Raw genomic sequence first — 20,425 nt, 5'->3', positions numbered from 1 at the left:
GTTCCAGGCCAGGTTGGATGGGGCTTGGAGCAACCTGGGCTGGTGGGAGGTGTCCCTGCCCATGGCAGGGGGTGGGACTGGATGGATCCCAACCCAAACCAGTCTCCGATTGTATGACAGGGCAGCCCCTGTGGTCACAGCAGGACCCACAGGCTGGGGACAAGGAAACAAAACTGCTGTGGTTCCTGCAGAAGCAGCTGATGGAGTTTCCTCATTTTAGGAGGAAGCAGCAGGTGGGAGAAGCACTCAGGCTTGCAGAGAGCAGCTGATAGATTTATTTTTTTTCTTGGCAAAGAGGCTAAATTCCCTTTGCAAAGGGAGGGCTGTCAGGGAGGATGGTCCTGGCATTCTGTGGGCACTTTGCCTGGGAAGCAGCCCTGGAAGCCAAGGCAGGCAGAGTTCCCAGTGCTGCTGTCATCAGCTCTGTCCCCCTGAGGATGTTGGTGTGGGGACACAGACCCAGCTGTGACCCAGAGCATCAGCTGGCTGGGCAAACCCCAGCTCTGCTGGGAAGTGGCATGGCTGGGAGAAGGGAAGGGGACATTCCAGGAAAAGCAGAAAAAGGCTTGCATGTGGATTAAAATAGTGATTATTGTAGCTCCTGAAACGCATGGGACTGGGCTGGGTGCTGCTGCCACCACTGCTTTAGATTCATGGGTAGCAGTGAGGACATTTAAGGGTGAAGAAAGAGGAAAAAAAAATCAGTTATGTGAGTGATTAGGGGGGTAAAAAATAACATCAGCCTTTTTTTCTTCCCCATTATAGTAAATAAAAAGTGCGTGGAAGCTGGGATAGGGAGGGATTACTAGGGTGGAGCACAGGATTACAGGAACACCCAGGAGAAATTAAAGAGCAGTTTGACGCCATCGTCCCTGCGGTCACGAGGGGTTGTTGGGATTTTCCTTCCCAGCACATAGAGACAGTAGAAGTGCCTAATATTCTGTGATTCCCCAAAAGGAGCTGGTGGGAATGATGGAGGGATCCCATCCGTGGAGGAAAGGCTGCTCAGGTGGCTGCAAGGGTCTGGCTCCTGCTTCATGGGTACAAAACCAGTGCCACTGTCCACACAGGAGTGATTTAGGCACAGACAATGCCTTTGGGTCAAAACACATGGGTTTTAGGGTGTGGGAATGCAGCAGTAGCTCCTCTCGCCCTCAACTGCTGAGCTTAAAGTGTGAAATAGGGACCTGGAGGAGCTCAGACATACCTGGTGCCTCAGGGGATTAGGATTTAGCAGCTCCCAGCTGCCATGTGCTTTGCCCAGCAGTTGGAGCATCCCTCCCTTCCAAATCTTAAGCAGCAAAGAAATTAATTTCACCTCTAAACACCAGGATTGCAGGACCAGGGTCTTCCTGCTCTAAACCCCCTTTTGTCTGTGCTCCAGGGCTTTGATGCTGGGCCCAGGAAAGAGGAGCTCCCCCTCCTCCCCAAGCATCTGAGGGCAGAGCAGGATTTTGAAATGCCTTATCTGGCGCAGAAAGGCAGAAAATCAAGTGTAAATCTCCAGCCTTGGAGACGTTTCACTGCTGAGATGGATGGGGGGAGTGAGCTGAGAATTGATGGCGTCTGTCTGGGGGCTTAAATCAGGAAGGGCTTGGGAAATGCAGACTTAGGGGGTGGGTTTTTATTCAGAAGGCATTTTGGGGGCAACAAACCCCCCAGGCAGTGGAGCAGGAAGGTGAGAGGTTTGTTCCCTCAGCCTCCTACCCCTGCCCCCAGCCCAGGGATAGTTCAGAGGGGCAGATGAGCCCCAGTGTCTAATTAGGTGTCAGCTCTGGGGTGTTTGTTTTCCTCAGCCCATGCATTGCTGAGGGTTGTAGGAAGGAGGGAGGGCTCAACCTATTTTATCTTCATCTTTTTTCCCCCTTTTTTGGTGACTCTTCAGCCACACAATAGTGAGGGTACGAACAGTAGCATCTTGCCTTGCTGCTGGTGGTGGGAGAGCAGATACCAGAGGTAGGACATGAGCATCCTTCCCTCTGTTCAGTACAGGGATGTTTTACGTTTAGGGGGATAACTAGCACACAGAGCAGTCTCATGGGGATCTGCCTTATTCAAAGCCTTGTTTTTTGTCATCTCCTGCCTGATCCTCCCATATTTTTGAAAGCACCTGTGGAGTGAGCAGCTCTTTCCATCTAAGGTTGGATTTGATGATCTTGGAGGTCTTTTCCAGCTGGAATAATTCTGTGATCCTTCCTCATAGTTTTGGCTGGGAATGAGAACCTGTTCAACTCATCACTGAATTTTGTGTTCAGAGAGCACAGGTGGCTGCTTTTTGCTGGTGTGTGTGCTCAGCGTTCCCTAACTATGGGGAATGGTGGGAGCATCAAGGGCACTGACAGCAGTGCTAGGAGTTTGGGTTGGGAAAGCAGGAGGGTGGAGGGTCTTAGAGGATTCTGCAGATGTGGGAGGTATCCATGCACACCTGGTGCATAGGAATTTCTGGAAAGGAGATGGATCTGTGCTCCCAGGGCTGGGGCTGCAGGTTGTGGTCCTTTATGCCAGTGTGGTCCTGGCAGCCAACAGCAAAGTTGTACGGGGGCTGGTAGGGGAAGAGGTGTTAACCCAGTGTTAACAAAAGCACCTTGGCTCTGGAAACAGGATTTCAAGGTGCCTGAGCCTGGGATCCTCTCAGCAGCTGAGCTCAGGCACAGCCAGTTTGAAAGCTGGAGCAAAGCAAGAAGCAAACTTGCTGCTCCCAAGCTGCGAAGGGTCACCTTTCCCTCCAGGGGATGTTCTCAGGCTTCACAGTTCTTTAATTACAAAGGGAAAACAAGCTCACCCAGGGTGTTCAGACCAAAGAGGAGAGAGAAATCAGCTGCCAGCCTCCAAATGCTTAAAACATGAAAGTGAGGAGATGCTCTGTTGATCCCATTCCCATGCTCGCAGGGGGGCACAGCATGAAGGTACTTGTGTTCATAGAGCCACAGAGTGGTTTGGGTTGGAAGGGACCTGAAAGACCATCTCATTCCAACCTCCTGCCATGGGCAGAGTCACCTTAGAATCGTCAAGGTTGGAGGAGACCTCTAAGATCATTGGGTCCAGTCATTAACCTGTCACTGCTGTAACCCCTAAACCCTAACCCACATCCTTCAGGGCCAGAATCAGATCCATCTTAAACATTTCCAGGGGTAGTGACTCTACCACCTCCCTGGGCAACCTATTCCAGTGCCTGAATACCCTAACAGGGAAACATTTTTCCTAACATCTAATCTGAATCTCAAACCTCAAACTCAAACCTTTCACTTGACCACATAGAGTTGGATTTCCAGCTGCAGCAGTGGTTAACCACACTGTTGGGCTGAGGAGGTTGGAAACAAGATTCTTTGGGAAATCCAGACGGAAATTTAGCTGTAGCATCACTATTGCTAAATTCCAGCTGCTTCCCTCCCCTCCATCTTTCCAAAGACAGACAGGCACAGAGGTACATCTCTGTCTTGGGAATGAAAATGATTTCTGAAGCAAAACAAAGCCCCCAGCCCTCTCATGCAGGAGGGAGCAAATAAATGGGTGAATGAGTGCCACAAATATTAGCATTTCAGAGAGAGCTGCTGGATGGAGATTGTTCACCACCAGGCAGGCTTTAATGGGACTGATAAGGTTTGCTTTTGTTCTGGGGGCTCTTACTTAATCAGGCTGTCTCCTCGCGATTTTTCTATCGGCTCACTTCATCGCCCAACTTTCATGTGCCGAGGCCCAGCTGCAGCAAATCTTGTTAAAATGGCCTTGTTCAAACACAGGCACTGGGTTTGTTCCCTAGAGCTGCACCAGGGCTGGATGGAGTGCAAGGCTGCAGGAATCAAAGAACTCTTTGGCCTGTGTATTTTATAATTCATTGCATAGCTAAGTTGTTGGGATATTTTTCCCCTTCCTCTAACAAGCTTGAAGCCTTTTCTTCCCTATCTAAAGGAATATTATCTGAGGAGGCATTTGGGTAGGGGGGTTTAGAGACCTGCTGCTTTCCCTGTATCCTTTGTCAATGATGGAACAGCTTCCCTGTGCCTTATTAGTATTGCTCTCCTGCATTTATTTGATATCAGAGCCCTCTGCAAATAAAAATTTCAAAAGCTGCTGCTCCTTGCCACTGCAAGTGGCAGAAAAGAAAAGATGATGGGAGTCCTGAGGGGCTTTCCACAGTCAGGTTAGCAAACACTAAGACAAAGCATGGCACAGAGCCTTTCCCTAATTGAATCCCTGGTTAATTTGGGCCTTCATTTAATTTGCCCCCTGCTCTAGACGTCGGGTGATTCTCACTGAAAACAACCCAAAATGTGCTGATTTATTTGGTGTTTTGATCCCTGGGCCTGTGAGTGCTCCTGGATAATTCAGTCCCTGAAGGCAGGAGCTTGCTGGGGGAAGCTGGAGCTGGGGAATGTGGAACCCCTGTAATTAGATGATGACTCCAAAGGGTTATTTAGATCTTGCAGTTGGCATTAGTTGCTCGGCACAAGCTGAAGCTTGCACCACCAGCACTAGGAGGATCAGCTGCTTCTGTCAGCCCCTGAAAGATGTTTCCTTCCAAACATGCCCAATTTTTTTCCACTCACCCAGTTGTTTTTGCACTTTTAATGGAGCTGAAATTTAAATCCACTGAAAGCAGAGTCAGTTGCCCAGGTGTCTGCATGATCTGGAGACTTGAGCTGCCTAAGTGCTGTCCCTAATTAAACCTGCCCTGTGCTGCTAATGGAGATTAGTGCAAGGAGGAGAGACCTAATGGACTTTCCATCTGAGGCTCTTGGCGAAGTTGAGGGGGTTTTTCCCCATCCTGTTAACTTGATCTGGGAATAGGGGAAGGGTAAGGAGAGAAAACCTTGTTTCCACTTTGTGGCAGCTTTTTGGGGGAGAGCAGATCCAATTCTAACCCATCAGGCTTGGTGCCACAGTTTGAGTAGTTTTCCAGGGAAGGAACAGACATTGATGCTTCCCCAGGGGGAATGCTGGTGGCAATTCAGTGCTTGAAATCAGTCACTGGGGCTCTTCAGCCTGGAGAAGAGGAGACTGAGGAGAGACCTTATTGCTATATGTAACTTCTTCATGAAAGGAAGTGAAGGTGCAGCACTGACCTCTTCTCTCTGGTGAGCAGTGACAGCAGCAGAGGCAATGGCATGGAGCTGTGTCAGGGGAGGGTTAGGCTGAATATCAGGCAAAGGTTCTTCCCCCAGAGGGTGTTTGGGCACTGGAGCAGCTCCCCAGGGCAGTGGTCACAGTCCCAAGGCTGACAGAGCTCCAGGAGTGTTTGGCCAATGCTCTCAGGCACAGGGTGGATTGTTGGAGTGCCCTGGCCAGGGCAGGAGTTGGACTGGATGATCCTCAAGGGTCCCTTCCAACTCTGTATATTCTGTGAAATGACCAAACCAGCCCCGTGTGCGATGACCCATGAGCTCAGTCTGCAAAAATCATGTTCCTGATGCGTTTTGTGCTTGAATTTCACAGATTCTTCTCCAGAAGCACAGCCCAAGTACATCAAGGGTGGCAAACGCTATGGCCGACGTTCCCTGCCGGAGTTCCAGGAGTCAGTGGAGGACTTTGCTGAGGTGACTGTCATCGAGCCGCTGAGCGAGGAGCCTCACCCCACACACATTGCCTCCAGCGAGGAGGTGAGCACGAAGGGGATGAGCACTGGGGTGGGCAGACATCACTGCTCCCCACATCCCAAGGGGGTTTGGATGTGCTTGGAGCCTTCCCAGCAAAGCCCTCCTTGCCTGCCCCATGCCAGGTGGCACCTCCATGCTCTGCATTCCCACCCACAGGCAGGCTGCCATGGGAAGCTGGGAAGGAGGCAGGGGGGACGTGCTCCGGGTGCTGGTGCTTCTGGCCTCACCATGCTCCTGGCTGCAGTGTGGGCCAGCAATTAAGTGAGGGCTGCAGTGCTGCTTCTGTGGCTAACGAAGTGTGGGCTGGGAGCTCCGCGAGCAGCCGGAGCATGTCTGCATCCATTAGCTCAGCTGCCAAACTCTGGCCCAGCAGAGGGGATGGGGAAGAGAGGTGGTGGGTGACAGCTCTCCAGCCAGTGCGTGCCTTGGGATTTAGTGCCCTAAATCCAGAGCCACCAGCTGCTTCTCTCAGTCTTCCACTTATTTTCCCAGAAAATTTGTGTGCTCCTGCAGGGAAGCAAAAGGGCTCTTGGCACCCCCCATGTCCACCTGTATACACTTGCTCCAAAATCCAGGTATTTATTCCCCCCTGCTTTTGTGATCCAAATTCATGGCTCTCTTTGTGCCAGTACTTTCAATCCCCAAATCTCCTCTTGTTTCTCCAGCACAGAAAAGCTGAAGGTGCTGAGTGGTTGGGATTGGTGGTGTGCACAGCCACAGTGGCTTTTCCCTGGAGTTGGGCTGCTTCCAGCCTGCTCCAGTTTGCCAAGTATTGTTGATTCAGGAGCACGGAGTTGGAGTTTTCCAGTGGGAAGGAGAAATGCTGCTGCTTTCTCCCCTCCTCTGTCTCCTGACTTCATTTGTGAGAGTGGGGGAGCTCTGCTGCCACATTTGTAGGGGGACACCCAACCCTACATGGGAAAGCAAGGGAGAAATTTCCAGTTTCCAGGTTTTCAGTGTTATTCCAGTGCAGTTGAGCTTAAAAAAAAAACCAAAACCACATTGAAGTAAAGCTTTTCCACCAGGCCGTTTCTTTTCCCTGCTCTTGGTGACCTTTGCTCACCACCACAGGGATGCTCATCCATCTCCTGGTGCTGGCCACATGGGCTGCCCTGACCTTGGAATCGATGTTAATCCACCCACAGCCCCCAAGGAAGTGATGCCCTTGATGGAAGAGGCTACTCTAATCTTACTCCTTGGTTTTAGCTGTCGCGGAGGTGTAAAAGGGTGGTCTATTAACAAGGTCAGTTAATTAACCCAGCTGGTATGTAACCATGCTGTGCTGTGGGGGCTGGAGCAATCTCCTGCTGGGAATGCTTGTAGCACCTTTTGAGGTGATGGGATGGATAATTCTCTTGAAACCTGAGCGAAAAACAGGCAGAACTTGTCAAATCCCTACTTTATCAACATTAGCATCTCATCTCTAAAGCAGAACCTCTTGGTATGCGTGGAAATGAGTTGCTGGGAGGTGTTGGGGGTCCTGGGCTGTGTTGGAGACTCCTGATGGCTTGGGGCTTGGCACAGCTACCAGGCTCTGCCTAGTTTTCTCCTGTTGTGTGTACAAACACGCTGCTGCCGGCGTTCCATGAGCCTGCCCCCGGCCCTGGCTCTCTGTGGCCTGAGAACTGGGACAGGGTGGCTTAATTGGTGCTTGCTCTCAAGCAGTGCCAATTAAAAGGGCTCAGGCTCTGTCTGAGAGGTTTCCTTCCTTCCTTCCCCTCCTCATCGCTGTAAACACAAGAGGAGAGGCTGCAGGGCTGGTCTGTGTGTGAGATCAACTGCCTGGAGAGGCGCCGTGGCCTCCACCCCTAGTGGTTTTCCAGGTGCTGCAGGATAAAGTGATGAGCAGTTGGGTCTGGATTTGGCATTGACCTGCTGTGAGCAGGGAGTGGTGGTGGGATCCTCTGACCTGCAGGAGTTTGTCCCCATGGGTGATATTAGGCTAATGGGTGGTGAGAAGTGTGTGGCGCTGGCAGCTTTAGGGATGTGATGCTAATGGAGCTGCAGCTGTGGAAGCATCTGGAAATGCCAGGTGAAAGTACATGGTGGTTAAAGCTGCCTATCTGAGCAATGTGGTCTAGTGGAAGTTGTCCCTGCCCATGATGGGGGTGGAACTAGGTGGTCGTTAAGGTCCCTTCCAACCCAAACCATTCCATGGTTCTGTGATCTCTCTAATCCTGGCTGCCACCTGTCCTAAACTTTTGATATGGGTGATGGTTCTTGAAGTGCTGTGACCTTGCTTTTGTTTCCATTCTGCCTTGTTTTACACCTGATGATGATCTGCTTGATGGTGGTGATGCCGGAGTGGGATGAGGAGCAGGTTTGGTGGCCATGGGGTGCCAACCCCAAGCTGGTGGTTAGGGCAGTAACACCCTTTGTCTCCTGGGGTCCCAACAGCACACCCAGGGGAACACAGCCAGATGTGTCCATTCTTAAGGCCATGCTGACTTTGTATCTCACTGTAGAACATCTGTCACCTCCCCTTCCCCAACTGTTGGCTCTGCTCTGGGAAAAGTCCCTCCTACTCAAAGGTTCTTAGGATCCCAGAATGGTTTGGGTTGGAAGGGGCCTTAAAGACCATCTTGTTTCAACCCCTGCCATGGGTTGGGACACATTGTACTAGACCAGGTTGCTCAGAGCCCAGTCTAAACTGGCCTTGAGGTTGTATAAACCATTGTCACATCCCAGCTCTGTTCATTCAGTGCTTGCCAGAGCCACTTGCTCCCATCACCTGTGTGTTTGCCTCTGCACAGAGTGCATTCCAGCATGGCATGGCCCTGGAGCAAAAATGCTGTATTGAGGTCTTTGATGTACAAATGTCAGGCTCCTAAAGGGAGACTGTCCTGTAAAGCCAGGATTTGCAGAGAAGTTTGGGACAGTGCCTGCTCCCTGCAAAAGTGCCTTATAGATGTGACTCGGGTGCTTTGGAGCTGGAGGCACCCAGCAAAGTGGGGTGTGGAGATTCCTGGTTTTCTGAGGTCTCTGCTCTGGCTGCTGAGCTGATCTTTGGATCTGAGAAAAGCAGGGTCCATCAGCACTGGAGTGATGTCTCACCTTGCAGTGTGCACAGCCGACCGGGCTCAGCATGCACTCCTGATCATCATTTTAATTAGCAATATATTCTGGGGGAGAACAAAGGTCTGTCTGGCTGGAGCAGATGGCAGGGGGGGAGAGGTTGCTGCTGCCTTATTATGGGGAAGAGGCCACGGCGAGCAAACGGCACAGGCTGCAGATGCTCGCCCGGCCCCGTGCGCAGCATTGAGAGCCGCAGCCATCTGCTCCTGGCCCGGGCGAGCACGCGTCTCCGGGATAATGCCACATTCCTGGGGTCTCCGTGCCCGCACGACGCCGGGATGAGTGTGACCCCCGGCCAGCTGGAGCCCTGCCGGGGCCACGGGGACAATGCCGTGCCTGACATGGGATGTGCCGTCCCTCCGCGCCCGTCCCAGCCCCTCTTTGTCCTCGCCCCGGCGGTGGCCGACCCTGAGCCCCCAGCGCACAAAGGGACCCCGAGCCGTCCCCAGCAGGGCCCCGGCACGGGGAGGGAGGTCACACGAGCACCCCAAGGTCTCTGCCAGGGGGTTGCCAGCCCATAGTCCTCCTGCTGTGTTCAGGCTCTTTGAGTTGTTGGGATTTATGGAGTTACCGTGTGCTACAGTTTGTAGAATACCAGAATGGGTTGGGTTGGAAGGGATCTTAAAGCTCATCCAGTTCCACCCCCTGCCATGGGCAGGGACACCTTCCACTAGACCAGGTTGCTCCAAGCCCCATCCAACCTGGCCTGGAGCAATTCCAGGGCTGGGATCTGACAGTACTTGTTGCCCCAGCTGCTGCTTTTTCTGTGCTCACCCTGGTGGGACAGCCCTCGCCTGGTCTAGCAGCTGAAACAGGAACAAGCAGCGGAGCTAAAAAAAGTCCAGTGACCTAATCCAGTTTCCATGGCAACGTTGTAGATTAATGGCTTTTAGCTGTAATCTGAATGAGACGTATTGAACTTTTCTATGATGATTTAGAGCCTCTTTATGTCCTGGGTGACTTTGACTCCAAATCCATCAGTCACGTGCAGGCAGAAGTATCCACTTGTCCTGGTGGAGAAGCAACATCTGCCGATGCTGCTGCTAAACCAGAACTTAATGTCGTGGAGCATCGCGTGGGAGTAAATACCCTCAGCTGCTACAAGGGTGGTAGGGATGAGACAACATGTAGTACATGAGGAAATCATCTTAAATTATGTACTTCTGCCCTGCTCCCAGTGCTGCCCGAGCTGATGTGCTGTTCCCAGAGGGTGTGGGAGGGCTTAAGACCACCAAAGAATGGGTTTTTTTTTCCTCTGTCAGTGAAAAGCTTGTTGGCAGCACAGTTCTGTCTCCTGACCTAGAGCTGCAGTTAATGGAGGAGTTTTGGAGTGGGCTTGGCTGAATGTGGGGGAAAATAGGGTGCTGGAAATAAAGGATAACCCAGGCAGTGGCTAAATGCAGCCCATGATCTTCCCTGCATCCTCATCACCTCACCCATTGATATCTAATACAAGCAGCATGGTTTACTTGCAGTGCAAACCCCTCCCTCCCCATCACCCTGCTGGACTGTGATCTGTCACCTCCTGGGGGTCATTTGCAGGGCTTGAGGCATCTCTTGCTGCAGCTGTGCTTTCTCCCCACTGGAGAACTGCGCGTGCGAGAACAAGGCAGGATCAAAGAGCTGCGGATTGCCAGCCCAGCCTGCAGGGAGCAGGGAGATGAAAGCCCAGTGGCGTTGCTGGAGCCTTGCAGATCCTTCAGTGCTGATAGCAGAGTCTCTTTCATTTGGGTGATGTCTTGCAATAGTAATAACTCAGGAACCTTTTGTTTTCTCCCCAGCACTGGAAGGCGCGAGACAGTGAGGAGTATGAGGCTGAGGGTAAGAGCAAAGAGCAGCACTTGTATGTGTTTATTCTCTTTTCAGCTTTGAAGATGAATTGGAGGAGCACTCAGAGAGGGTCTCAGGCCAGCTGGGTGTGTGGAGATCCCAGCCTGGCTGGTGCAGAGCTCAGGAAGCTGCACCTGGGGCAAGCAAGCCCCAAGCTGGGGATGGCAGCTAACGTGGGGCGCTTGGGAGGGCACATCTCCTGCCTTGCCTTCTCTGCCTTCTTCATCCTGCTGTGGGTGCTCCTAGTCACCCTGGCCTCAGCACCCCCATCCTGGTCCTGATCCCTGCTCCTCCCCAGGGGGATCTGGCTGTAGTGGAGCCCGGTGGGCACTAGATGTCAGCAGGGACCTGTCATTAAACGTCCCCTAGTTGTCCTAGAATGATAAAATCATACAGTTCGGGTTGGAAGGGACCTTAAAGATCATCTCATTCCAACCACCTGTCATGAGCAGGGACACCTTCCACTAGCCCAGGTTTCTCCAAGTCCCATCCAACCTGGCCTGGAACACTTCCAGGAAGAGCTACCACCCCTCTGTGCCAGTGTTTTACCACCCTCATTGTAAAAAAACTTCTGCCTTGTAATTGCATTAACACCTCTTCCATGTTTTGTCTACTCTGTAGCCCCTACCCCATCCAAAGGGACTATGGGTTTTCTCCTAAAGCTGCTTTTCCAGCCCCAAGAGGTGTCCTTGCAGCTCCCTTGATACCATAATTGCCCAGAGGAGAAGGGTCCCTTCCCCATACATGCCAGTGGCTGAAGAGGCAGGGCTGGCCCTTCCCCTGATCAGCAGTCCATGTTGCACATCAGACTCATCCACATCTCCAACACTCCTCCTGGCCACAGCCCTGGCTGCAGGTCACTCTGCACCTGGTCAGGCATTGGCACAGGCTGCCCATGGCAGTGGTGGAGTCACCATCCCTGGAGGGATGTAACAGCCATGTGGATGTGGCACTTGGGGACATGGTTAGTGGTGGCCTTGGCAGTGCTGGGGTAATGGTTGGATTTGATGATCTTAGAGGACCTTTCCAATCTTAACAATTCCATGACTCTATGGACATGGAGTTCCCTCCCCTGTGGTGACACATGTGAGTTGAATGCTGGGCAGAACTTTCTGGTAGAGTCTGATGGCCATGTTGGGGTTGGTAGCTGTTCCCCAAAATCCCAGCTGTGCTCTGTGCAGGATGAGGTCAGGCAAATGATCCCATGGGATCTGATAAGGCAGGAAGGAGACTCTGCCCAATGCAGCAACAGGTCTCCTGTGATGTGCAGAGCCCCAGGTGTTCTGGTGGTCACTCTTGGGCAGAAAAAAAGAGCCATTTCCCCCATTTCCAGGACAGCTGCGTTTCTGGAACCCAGATGACCTGAATGCCTCTCCTGGCACTTCACTGCCCAGCCCAGAGTGGATAGAGGAGAAACTGCAAGAGGTCTGTGAGCACCTTGGTATCACCAGGGATGGTCACCTGAACAGGAAGAAGCTGATCTCCATCTGTGAGCAGTATGGGCTGCAAACAGCAGCTGGAGAGGTGAGTGACCATGTATGGGCCCACTAGTCTCACTGTGTGTTCCTGGGATTTAGTGGGGCTCCCCCAAAATCTGTTTTGTGGTTGACCATAAGTGGTGGTGAATGTGTGGCTGCTTGGAAAGCAGTTTTCAGCTCCAGCTCCTAGTTTTCCAGCAAGGTTTGTGGTGTCAAACCATCAGGCATGGAGGGCTGCTCTAGGAGCAGGCAGCTGCCAGCCCTGCACCATCCTGTGCATGTCTTCTCATGCAAGCACAGAGCAAAGTGGAATTTATAAACAACTCTTAGATTCCAAGCATGTCTCCCTAATCCTAGGAATTTTCTAGCTAGGCAGTAAATGTGGGTTAAATATTCATAGGTGGTTGCTTTTGACTTTGTGAAGACCTGTGGGCTGTCTGTGTCCTATAGCAAGAGTCCATGAGAAAATTAATTCCTTAGCAAAAAACTCTCTTGTCAACTTAGGATTTAGCTTTATTGAAATAGTCAGACTTTTTCATCTTAAAATAACATGACTTGGAATAATTTCCCTCACAAAAACGTTTTTGAGCAGGTATTTCTTTGCAGCATCTGCAATGAAATGTTTTCAGGGCATGAAGGCAGAAAATGAAAAGATAAATTGTAGAAAGGAAATAGTAAGGACTAATCTGAACATCTCTGGTCTTGCTTTGCAAAAAGCAACGTGCCCTGAAGCATGAAACAGATTTATTATAACCTTGCAGTGTCTTCCTATGCTTTTTTTTTTTTGCCTGGTCACTTCAAGCATCTGTGGTACCTTGTGCTGAATTACTGAGGTCACTCTGTCTCAGGAGCAGAATGAAATGAGTGGTTTTTTCATGTTGCTTCATTAAATGAGAGACTCCAGGATGACCAGGAGCTTTATTTTTCATGTGTGTCTGTAATTTTCCATGTGGAGGTTGCTGTACCAGTGTTAGGCTGATGTGGTACCAGGTAACTCTTGCTTGGCTCTTTTTAGAGCCTTGGGATTCGGGTGTTTTATCTGTGCCAGATTGTTACTGTGGTGGTTTTGGCAAGAGATGTGATTTCTATCCCCTTGCAGGTGCTTGAGGAGGTGCTCCATAACCTGGAGCAAGATGGGACCATGAGTGTAGAGGACTTCTTCTATGGCTTGTTGAAAAATGGGAAGTCACTGACACCCTCAGCGTCGACTCCATACAGACAGCTGAAGCGGCACCTTTCCATGCAGGTGAGAAACTGAGGTGGATCCTGGGATAAAAGGACAGGGAGAAGTCCTGAGAAAATCCCCCTTAGGCTGTCTCCTCCTTTTCCTCACTATTTGTCCCTGGAGGAGCAGCTGTGAGGGCCCCATGGAGGAGGAGGTGGTGGCAGTGAGCTGCTTTCCCCCTGCTCCAAAAGCAGATTGCAAATTCTCTCTCAGAAAAAGCTTTCTTGAGGGTTGAGGGGATAAAGCAGAAAATATCCTTGTGGTAAAGGGGAGATGGTTCCTCCTTTTAAGTCATGTGGCTTGGGGATGGCTCTGGCAGCCTGTGAAGTGCAGTAAGCAAACAGTATAGAGTTACAGAATCCCCAATGGTTTGGGTTGGAAGGACCTTAAAGCTCATCTAGTTCCACCCCTTGCCACGGGCAGGGACACCTTCCACTAGCCCAGGTTGCTCCAAGCCTCATCCAGCCTGGCCTGGAACACTTCCAGGGATGGGTCATCCAGTACAAAGTGGATGCAGGGGGAAGTGGTGGCTGAGGTAGGCTGGAGTTTGTTGGTATGCAGGTCCCACATCTTTAATTATTAACCTTTTTGGAGAGAGAGTTTGAAATCTCCCTGTCTTTGCCTGGAAGCTGAGGGCTAGATCCAAAGCACCTATGCCTATGCTCTCTGCACCTGTTTTAGGGGTGGTAACACTCAAATCCAAAAATGAACAGTGTGAAACACTTGTGGAGCACTGAGGACAGCTCTGAAAGTGCTCCTCCTTGGATTTGCTTCCAAGTGCCTGGTCTGCTCTGGTGCCCTGAGGTCAACAGCAGCGTTCCTGCTGGCTATTTGCTTGGCAGTGAGGAAAAGCAGATCTTAATCCTTAATCTCTGGAGTCCTGTGAGGGAAGTGACATTTATAAACCTTCCTGGGCACGGGGTGGCCAGATGCCTGGAGCTGCCGTGCCCGTCTCACCCTCATCCTCTCTCGGCAGTCCTTCGATGAGAGCGGGAGGCGCACGACCACCCCCTCGGCCATGACCAGCACCATCGGCTTCTCCCTCTTCTCCAGCCTGGATGACGGGATGGGATATGGCTGTGTGGAGGGTGTCCTCGACTGCTGGCACCAGGAGGGCATAGAGAACAGCCAGGAGATCCTGAAGGTAACTGCCAGCTCCATCTCATCCCCTGTGCTCTGTATTTTTTCCCCTCAGTGTGGGGTGCTGGACCGTGGCTGAATTGTTTTTTTCCTTCTAAAATTGCTGTGTTTTTCCCTTTGACAACTTGCCCAGGGCATCTGTAGCTGCTCCATCCTTGGAAGTGTTCCAGGCCAGGTTGGATGGGGCTTGGAGCAACCTGGGCTGGTGGGAGGTGTCCCTGACCACAGCAGGGGGTTGGAACAAAATGATCATTAAGGTCCTCCCAACCCAAACTATTCTATGGAAATATGCAATGCTAGTGACAAGAGATCTGGGAAATTTCCACTGCTTTCCTTTATGGAAGGATGGTGCATCCCAGAGAGCTGGAAGCTAATGATAAAAGTGCAGTGTGATTTCAGCCTAGCTCGAAGAGGTCACCTGTATTTGTTAGAAAGCAATTGAATTCCATTCCCTCCCTGAATAGCTGCACCTGCAAACCTCTCAGCACTGGGGTGACCTGAATTATTGCTTGTGCTGAGGTGCAGCACAGCACTTGAAACCCTGCCCAGCCCTTACTGTTCTATTCCAGAGTAAAAGGGTGAAGGGGGTGGAAATCATATACCTGAATATGTCCCATCCCTGTCCATTTTGCTAGAAGGTGTGGATGGAAGATGATGTGGTGCTTTCTGTTTTGAAACCATTACTGGGTTTCCAGCAATGGTGACTCTATGGCTTTGAAATATCCCTGTGGATAGTGAACATCCTGGTTGTAATAACCTCTGCCATTGCTCAGGCTTTAAAACCCTCTTGTAGCCTGGACTTGCACTGGCCAGTTTGAGAACATGGCACCATCTTCACCAGACTTGTGTGTGCATGTTTACTTTCTCTTGTGCTGGTGCTTTCCACTGGCAACTTCCTTTGTTACTTCTGTCACTGGGATGGTTTCTCTAGTGTCTGCAGTACTTCAGTCCTACCACAAGCCCTTCTGTTATCTACTTTGTGTTCCTGCAGTGTTAGGTTGAATCATAGAATTTGGGTTGGAAAATACCTCAAAGATCAAGTCAACTTAGCACTGCCTTGTTCACCACTAACCATGTCCCTAGGTGCCATGTCCATATGGTTTTAGAATGCTGCCAGGGAAAGGAAAAGCCTTTCTTCAGTGCCAGGCTGGAGGGGCTTTGGGGCATCCTGGTCTAGTGAAAGGTCTCCCTGCCCATGGCAAGGGGTGGAACAAGGTAGTCTGTGAGGTCCCTTCCAACCCAAACCATTCTGAAATTCCAAGCAGTTGCTGATGCTAACTTACTTTCTCAGAGGCTGGATCCTTGCTGCCATCCACCTCCTTCCAGGCTTTTTTGTGTTGCCTCTTTGCAAGAGCTGGGTTTTTTTTTAGCATGAACATCTCCAGCCACTTTGTTGCAGCAGCTGATCTGTAAGAAGGTTAGTGTTGTTAGGTCCTCTGGAGAATTATTGCTTCTCATCAGGCATGGGCTTAATTTTCTGTTGGTCTTGCAGCACAACCAGAACACTTCCCATCTCCACAGCTGGCAGCAGCTCTGGAAGGTGAGGAGGTGGCAGAGATGTCTGGTTTATTGCCCCCAAGGCATTTGTGACAGATTAATTAGCAAGCAGAGATCTCTTCTGAGCCTCCTTGTTTCATCCTGTCACTTCATGTCTCCAGGCTCCTGCGGGGCATGGAAGCTTGTTCCGCTCTAACGATGTGTTGTTTTTCCAGGCTCTGGACTTCAGCTTGGATGGGAAGGTGAACTTGACAGAGCTGACACTGGCCCTGGAGAATGAGCTTTTAATAACCAAGAATGGAGTGCACCAGGCAGCCCTGGCAAGCTTCAAAATGGAGATCAGACACTTGATGTAAGTCACCAGGATCGCTGGCTGTGCTTCTTCCGTGCTGCCGCTCTGTTTGGCCAAGCAGGAGCTTAAGGAGCAGCTGATGAATGGTTTCATAGTATGGTAAGGGGTTAGAATGGAAGTTTGCCCAGAGAAGCTGTGGTTGCCCCATCCCTGAGAGTGTTCCAGGCCAGGTTGGATGGGGCTTGGAGCAACCTGGGCCAGTGGAAGGTATCCCTTCCCATTGCAAGGGATTGGAACAAGATGAGCTTTAAGGTCCTTCCAACTCAAACTATTCTGAGATTTATCAATTTTGCAGGGCTAGACCACACCTGAGGAGCTCAGGTGTTGAGGTCTCAGGACCTATAGGCATATCAAGACATGTCCAGAGCTGTGGGTTCAAGTTCAAATCTAGTGACTAAATAGAATTGATAAGACCCTTGGAGAGCTTTCCTGTAAGTTCTTCTCTGATGTTCTCAAATACCTTCTTTGGTGGAGCTGTGAGTGGTGACCTAATCCAGGATGGCTGTTTCCCCTAGGGAGAGGTTTGACCAAGTGGCCCGAGAGAAGGAGAAGCTCAGGTCAGACTTGGAAAAGGCTGAGAAGCTGAAATCCCTGATGGCCTCTGAAGTGGATGACCACCACGCCGCAATCGAGCGCCGGAACGAGTACAACCTCAGGTATGGTGTCCCTGTTCATCCCTCCCCTCCTCCTGGGCATTACTGGAGGAGCATCACATGGACTTGGTGACAGAGGGTAGTGGCTTTGCTTCACCCACAGTGCTATTTGCCATCTCCTTCTTTTAACGAGCACTTCTCACTTCCAATGCCTTTGTAGGAAACTGGATGAGGAGTACAAGGAACGAATCGCTGCTCTGAAGAATGAGCTGAGGAGAGAGAGGGAGCAAATCCTGCAGCAGGCAAACAAACAGAGGCTGGAGCTGGAGCAGGAGATTGAAAAGCTGAAAACAGATGAGAACTACATCCGGGACCGCCTGGCACTGTCCCTGAAGGTAAAACACACTGGGTGTTTCCTGCAAAAGTCAGGGATGCCCTGACAAGGGAGAGTGACACTTGCAGTGTAGTTCTTGTGGAGAGGATGTGCTCTGGTGTGTGTTGATCTGGCTAAAAGTCATTTAAGCAGCATTTAGAGGCATGTCCATGAGAACTGTATTTTAGGTCTCCTCAGTGAGTGGTTTCCTGGATTCTGAAGGCTCCAGTTGGAATCTCTGCTGCCATCAAGTGCAGAATGTGTGTGTGCACAGCTGTGGGATGAGCTGGCTGCCTTGTGGCTCTTTGGCTGTCCAGCCAGGAGAGAAGACATCTCGACAGTGTTTAAAATACTGCTTTAAAAACAAATAACCAAACAAAATCTGAAGCAAACTTGTTGTTATGCCTTTTTGATAACTTTTATCCCAAGTCCAGTGTTCTCACTTGCTGTGGCAGGAGTGGATTGTGTGTGCATGGATTCATAATTCCTGGCCAGCTGAAGCTTGGAAGGGTCGTGCTTGGACTTGAGTGGGATTTACTTTATTTTGAATGAGTTAACATGTCCCAGTGTTTTCCTTCTGCAAATGCTGAGGTTGTTGGGGGGTTTTGTTTGATCCAGGAAAACAGCCGTCTGGAAAACGAGCTGCTGGAAACGGGAGAGAAACTGGCTGAGTATGAAAGTTTGGCAAGTAAACTGCAGAGGAACTTGGAGAACGTCTTGGCTGAGAAGGTAAATCCTCCTTTTCCCTGTGTGGTTCCAGAATTAAGTCACTCCTCAGTTACTACACTCAAGCTGAGGGTTTAACTGATAGCCAGGGGCTCTTGGGGTCCCTATCCAGGTGGGACCAAGGCCTGTCCTTGTGAATGGACATGGACTGCCTTCCAGCTTAGGAAATTATTCCACCTTAACTGTAATTTTACTCTTAATTAAGTAGAGAGCTTTAGAGTGAGGGACTCATCCTGCAGATCTGCAGGGATTTCTTTCTCTAGCACATAGTTTTGGATAGACTCATCATGCTGGTCCTTTCCAGGGAAGATGCTACATGAGGGGTTAGGTGTTATGTGGCATCTCTGCTGAAATTAGGTGAAAATCAAGATGATTTTGACTGTAGTACTTTAAACTCATTAGAATATCAACTTCTCCAAAGGCATTTGAGTCTGTGTATCCATAGACAAAGGATTCCCACCCAACATCTGTTTTCCAGCCTTCTTTAAAGCTTGGGATGATTTATTGCATATGCCAAAGTAGAAAGCTGAAATCAGAGGGAGCATGAGAGCTGTGGTGGGATGTCAGACAGGGTTTGTGGGGAGGTTGCTCTTTGTTCCCTACTAGCAGGGAAGTGGAGTTTATTTAACATGCAAATCCCGAGGGGAGAGGGCACAGGCTGCAGGACTCCTTGGAATGGCATCCAGGCTGTGCTGAGCAGGGCTGTTTGGTGGATGAATAACTGGGTCCTGTTCCTGTGTTTCAGTTTGGTGACCTGGATCCCACCAGTGCAGAGTTTTTCCTGCAGGAGGAGAGAGTGGCCCAGATGAGAAGCGAGTACGAGCAGCAGTGCAGAGTAAGTGCAGCCCAGGGCTGAGACCTGGCACCATCTTCACCAAGAACATCACAGAATCGGTTAGGTTGGAAAAGCTCTCTAAGATCATTGAGTCCAACCATTCCCCAGCACTGCTAATGCCACCACTAAGCATGTCCCCAAGTGCCACATCAGGTAGCAGCACAGAGGGGATGGGAAAGCTCTTTGCACAGAGGCAACTGGCAGAGCTGAGAGGGTGAGGTGCCCCAAGGGTGTGCTGGGGTAGTGTCTGTGGAGCTCTGTGAATTAAGAGTTGCAGGAACATACAGCAGACATAAGACACATGTGAGCTTTGCTGGTTTTCAGACCTGTAGTATTTTCTTATAATGAAACTGAAAATGCAAATCTTGTGTTCTCCTCCCCAAATCTTGTATGACTGAAAGACTTCTGTAAGGTGAGCCTTCATATTATCTATTTACACATGTACATTTTAATGCCTGCAGTGGTACCAGCTCATCTGTTGCCCAGAGAGGTTGTGGCTGCCTCATCTCTGAAAGTGTTCCAGGCCAGGCTGGATGGAGCTTGGAGCAACTTGGGCTAGTGGAAGGTGTCCCTGCCCATGGCAGACGGTTGGAATGGGATGAGCTATAAGATCCTTCCAATCCAAACCATCCTGGGATCCGATGATCTGTTCTGCGTGATCCTTTTCATTCACTAAAGGGCTGCCTTTGCAGAAGGCTCTCTGAACTGAAACAGCACAGCAGATTTCATAGCAAGTTGCAGTTTAAAAGCAAAAATTGTCAGGAAATTCTTGTTGAATCCATACTTGCAACTGATTTTTCTGGTTTTGAGTATGGCAGATAAAAATTAGGACCCAAGGTTCACTTTCTGAGCCTCTCAGATCTGCGGAATTCTGTGTTTGCACATTCAGGGAGTCATTTTCCTCACTAAATGCTGTTCCTGGAGCTGAGTGCGTGGCATTTGGCACAAACACTCGGAATATTTCGCTGGCAAATGGGTAGAAGTGCCAGATGGTAAATGCAGTAATGAGAGGATCTCTTTCCTCATTTGATCTCTTGCTTCTGATTTGATTTTTCGATTGGATGATGTTTGAGGAGATGCTTTTTGACTGTTTGTAAATGTTACTGAGCTGCTGTTTAATTAAAGGTCACGAGAAGAAGGAATAAACTAAAAGGTGCTGGAACACAGTATACTTTCACCTCTAAGAATTTTGCATCATAGAATCATCATAGAAACAGTGGTTTGGGTTGGGAGGGACCTCAAAGACCATTTAGTCCGACTCCCTGCCATGGGCAGGGACACCTTCCACCAGCCCAGGTGGCTCCAACCCCATCCAACCTGGCCTGGAACATTCCCAGGGATGGAGCAACCACAGCTTCTCTGGGCAACCTGTGCCAGTGTCTCACCAGCCTCACAGCCAAGAATTCCTTCCCATCTATCCCTGCCCTCTGGCAGTGGGAAGCTGTTTCCCCTTGTAGTTTGGTGATAGGAGGATGACTGTGACACCACCAGCCCAGGTGGCTCCAACCCCATCCAACCTGGCCTGGAACATTCCCAGGGATGGAGCAACCACAGCTTCTCTGGGCAACCTGTGCCAGTGTCTCACCAGCCTCACAGCCAAGAATTCCTTCCCATCTATCCCTGCCCTCTGGCAGTGGGAAGCTGTTTCCCCTTGTAGTTTGGTGATAGGAGGATGACTGTGACATGATGGATTATTGCCTTTCCCTA

General features: G+C 50.4%; 1 protein-coding gene across 1 annotated transcript in view; it reads left to right on the top strand.

The window, feature by feature from the left end:
• The window catches only part of NIN (ninein (GSK3B interacting protein)), a 49,811-nt gene that overhangs the window by 8,860 nt on the left and 20,526 nt on the right, over nucleotides 1-20,425 (top strand). Inside the window, exons 3-12 of the mRNA XM_009076231.1 lie at nucleotides 5,434-5,597; nucleotides 10,451-10,490; nucleotides 11,833-12,023; nucleotides 13,077-13,223; nucleotides 14,179-14,346; nucleotides 16,055-16,191; nucleotides 16,707-16,847; nucleotides 17,005-17,179; nucleotides 17,776-17,886; nucleotides 18,629-18,718. Of these exons, the coding sequence (XP_009074479.1) occupies nucleotides 5,434-5,597; nucleotides 10,451-10,490; nucleotides 11,833-12,023; nucleotides 13,077-13,223; nucleotides 14,179-14,346; nucleotides 16,055-16,191; nucleotides 16,707-16,847; nucleotides 17,005-17,179; nucleotides 17,776-17,886; nucleotides 18,629-18,718 (1,364 nt within the window). The remainder of the gene's footprint in view (nucleotides 1-5,433; nucleotides 5,598-10,450; nucleotides 10,491-11,832; nucleotides 12,024-13,076; nucleotides 13,224-14,178; nucleotides 14,347-16,054; nucleotides 16,192-16,706; nucleotides 16,848-17,004; nucleotides 17,180-17,775; nucleotides 17,887-18,628; nucleotides 18,719-20,425) is intronic.

This window comes from Acanthisitta chloris, unplaced genomic scaffold (assembly GCF_000695815.1).
Source record: "Acanthisitta chloris isolate BGI_N310 unplaced genomic scaffold, ASM69581v1 scaffold17806, whole genome shotgun sequence".
Lineage (NCBI taxonomy): Eukaryota > Metazoa > Chordata > Aves > Passeriformes > Acanthisittidae > Acanthisitta > Acanthisitta chloris.
The sequence above is the reverse complement of the archived record's forward strand: the minus strand, read 5'-3'. Positions and strand labels throughout refer to the sequence as shown.